We start from the raw sequence: 1,844 nt of genomic DNA on the forward strand, positions 1-1,844 counted from the left end.
ACCCATGTATAGTCATCACTATTTTAGTAATTTATTATATATAGATGCACACTATAAGAGGTTTTGGTGCCCCAGTCTGAGAAGTCTCTTTTCACAGATAGTCATTCATTTTGGAGTGGCCATCGACCACACTCACCACTCTAGGGCACTCGCATGGCTCCTCAAATTCAATCTTCCAATCCTACATCCTCCCTTGACACAAGCTTCACCCCTCATGCTATCTCATTCCTTGTTTACACCTGCCTATGCCGTCCGCAAGCTCCCCTATCATAATGCCTTAGCCCTCTCACAGGTGATCTGCCCACATGTGCTGCTTGAGCCCAACCACCACGTACACTCTTCAATGCCTGTCTCCATCTAGTTTCCCAGCACTGAAGTCCAGGGATACAGCGACCCTCCTCCCCTGACCCTAAAATAGCCCAGGCCACACTCACTGCGCCCGTTGGACCGGATGAAGTGGGTGGCCTGCTCAGGGCCCCCTGGCTCACGGGCATACACCTGGTGCTGCACACTGAGGTTGCTGTCCTGCAGGGCCTCAAAGACGCCCTCGATGGTGAAGTAGTGAGGCCGGTCATCTGTGCGGGCATCCAGATACAGCAAGGCAGCACGGGCAGTCCAATTGAAGTGCCCGTGTAATGTCACTACAAACTCACCCAGCTTGGGAGCAGAGGGACCAGTGCGCACCAGGGTTCGATAATGCTCATTCTTAGCCGCAAAACCAGAGGCCACAGCACCCGCAGTCAGCAGGGGAAGGCGCCAATGAGAGGCAAAGCGGGCCACAGAGGCAGCGGGGTACACACAACCAGGGCCCAACAGAAGGTCAGGGTCATGGTACAGCTTGAGGTCCACAGCGCGCAGCGGTGCCAGGTACTCAGAGCAGGCGCCATCTAGTTCAGAGCTGACAAACCGCAGGTCCACGGGCAGTGCCCGGCCCAGTGCCTCCACAGCTAGTGCCACAGCAGGACCTACCCGTGGCCAGGCCCAGGCATAGCTCAGGTTGTGTTCTGGCAGCACTACCGCCAGCGTCAGGTTCCGCGCCAAGGGAGGACGCACCCCACCTGCCAGGGCTGCCACCACCAGCAGGAGTGATGGCAGTGCCATGGGGAGAAAGCAGCAGCCCCACCGCCCCCAGAACCTGGGGCCACTGTGGCCTACTGGGGAGGCACAGGCACCACCCAGCCTGGAACCTGGGGAAATCAGAAAGATTTAGTGAGGATAAGCTAGGTAGGCTGAGATACAAAAGTGGTGGGGCGGGACAGGAGGAAGAGATGGGAGGAAGACCAGGGGATGGGTAAGGAGTGGGTCGGCCTGCCTAGGGTAAGGACCGAGGACTAAGAGCAGGGTGGCAGGAGGAGGGAGGGACCAAGGGGGCCTGCGACTGGGATGGGAACAGTGAGGTGAAGTAGGCTGATGAATCTAAAGCTGAGAAGGCAAAGGGGATCCGAGGCTGGGATGGGGTGGGGGTTGGGGGGAGGCTGATACAAAGAAAAGGCCTGGGGGACTTCAGAGCTGAAGGGGCTAGGAGGGCAGAGAGCGGCGAAAAGGAGGACCAAGGGGTAAGGTGGGAGGGGGCCCGCACCGCGGTGGGACTGGGACCATGGGCTGGCGGGGAGCGAAGCGAGGCCTGGGCCGGAGGGGAGGGAAGGGCAGGGGTAAATCTCCCTGTGAAGGCTTCTCCTGAAGCTCCTGCTTGGACTAACGGGCCCAGGGCGCTGGTCCCATCCGGAGCTGCGGCGGCCCCGCCCGTGTCCTAGCTCCTCTCCGCTCCGCTCCTCCAGGGCCCCGGCGGCCGGCGCTGCCCGGCGCTTCCTCCCGCCCCCCTCCTGGGCCCCCGGGCCCGCCGC

At 60.7% G+C, this 1,844-nt stretch overlaps 1 protein-coding gene across 1 annotated transcript in view; it reads right to left on the minus strand.

The window, feature by feature from the left end:
• Positions 1–1,838, minus strand: part of NPR2 (natriuretic peptide receptor 2) — a 16,752-nt gene extending 14,914 nt beyond the window's left edge. Inside the window, 1 exon segment of the mRNA XM_006916002.2 lies at positions 435–1,838. Coding sequence (XP_006916064.1) covers positions 435–1,101 — 667 coding nt within the window. The 5' untranslated portion in view covers positions 1,102–1,838.
• Positions 1,839–1,844: the final 6 nt, after the last annotated feature.

Source organism: Pteropus alecto, unplaced genomic scaffold (assembly GCF_000325575.1).
Source record: "Pteropus alecto unplaced genomic scaffold, ASM32557v1 scaffold206, whole genome shotgun sequence".
Classification (NCBI taxonomy): domain Eukaryota; kingdom Metazoa; phylum Chordata; class Mammalia; order Chiroptera; family Pteropodidae; genus Pteropus; species Pteropus alecto.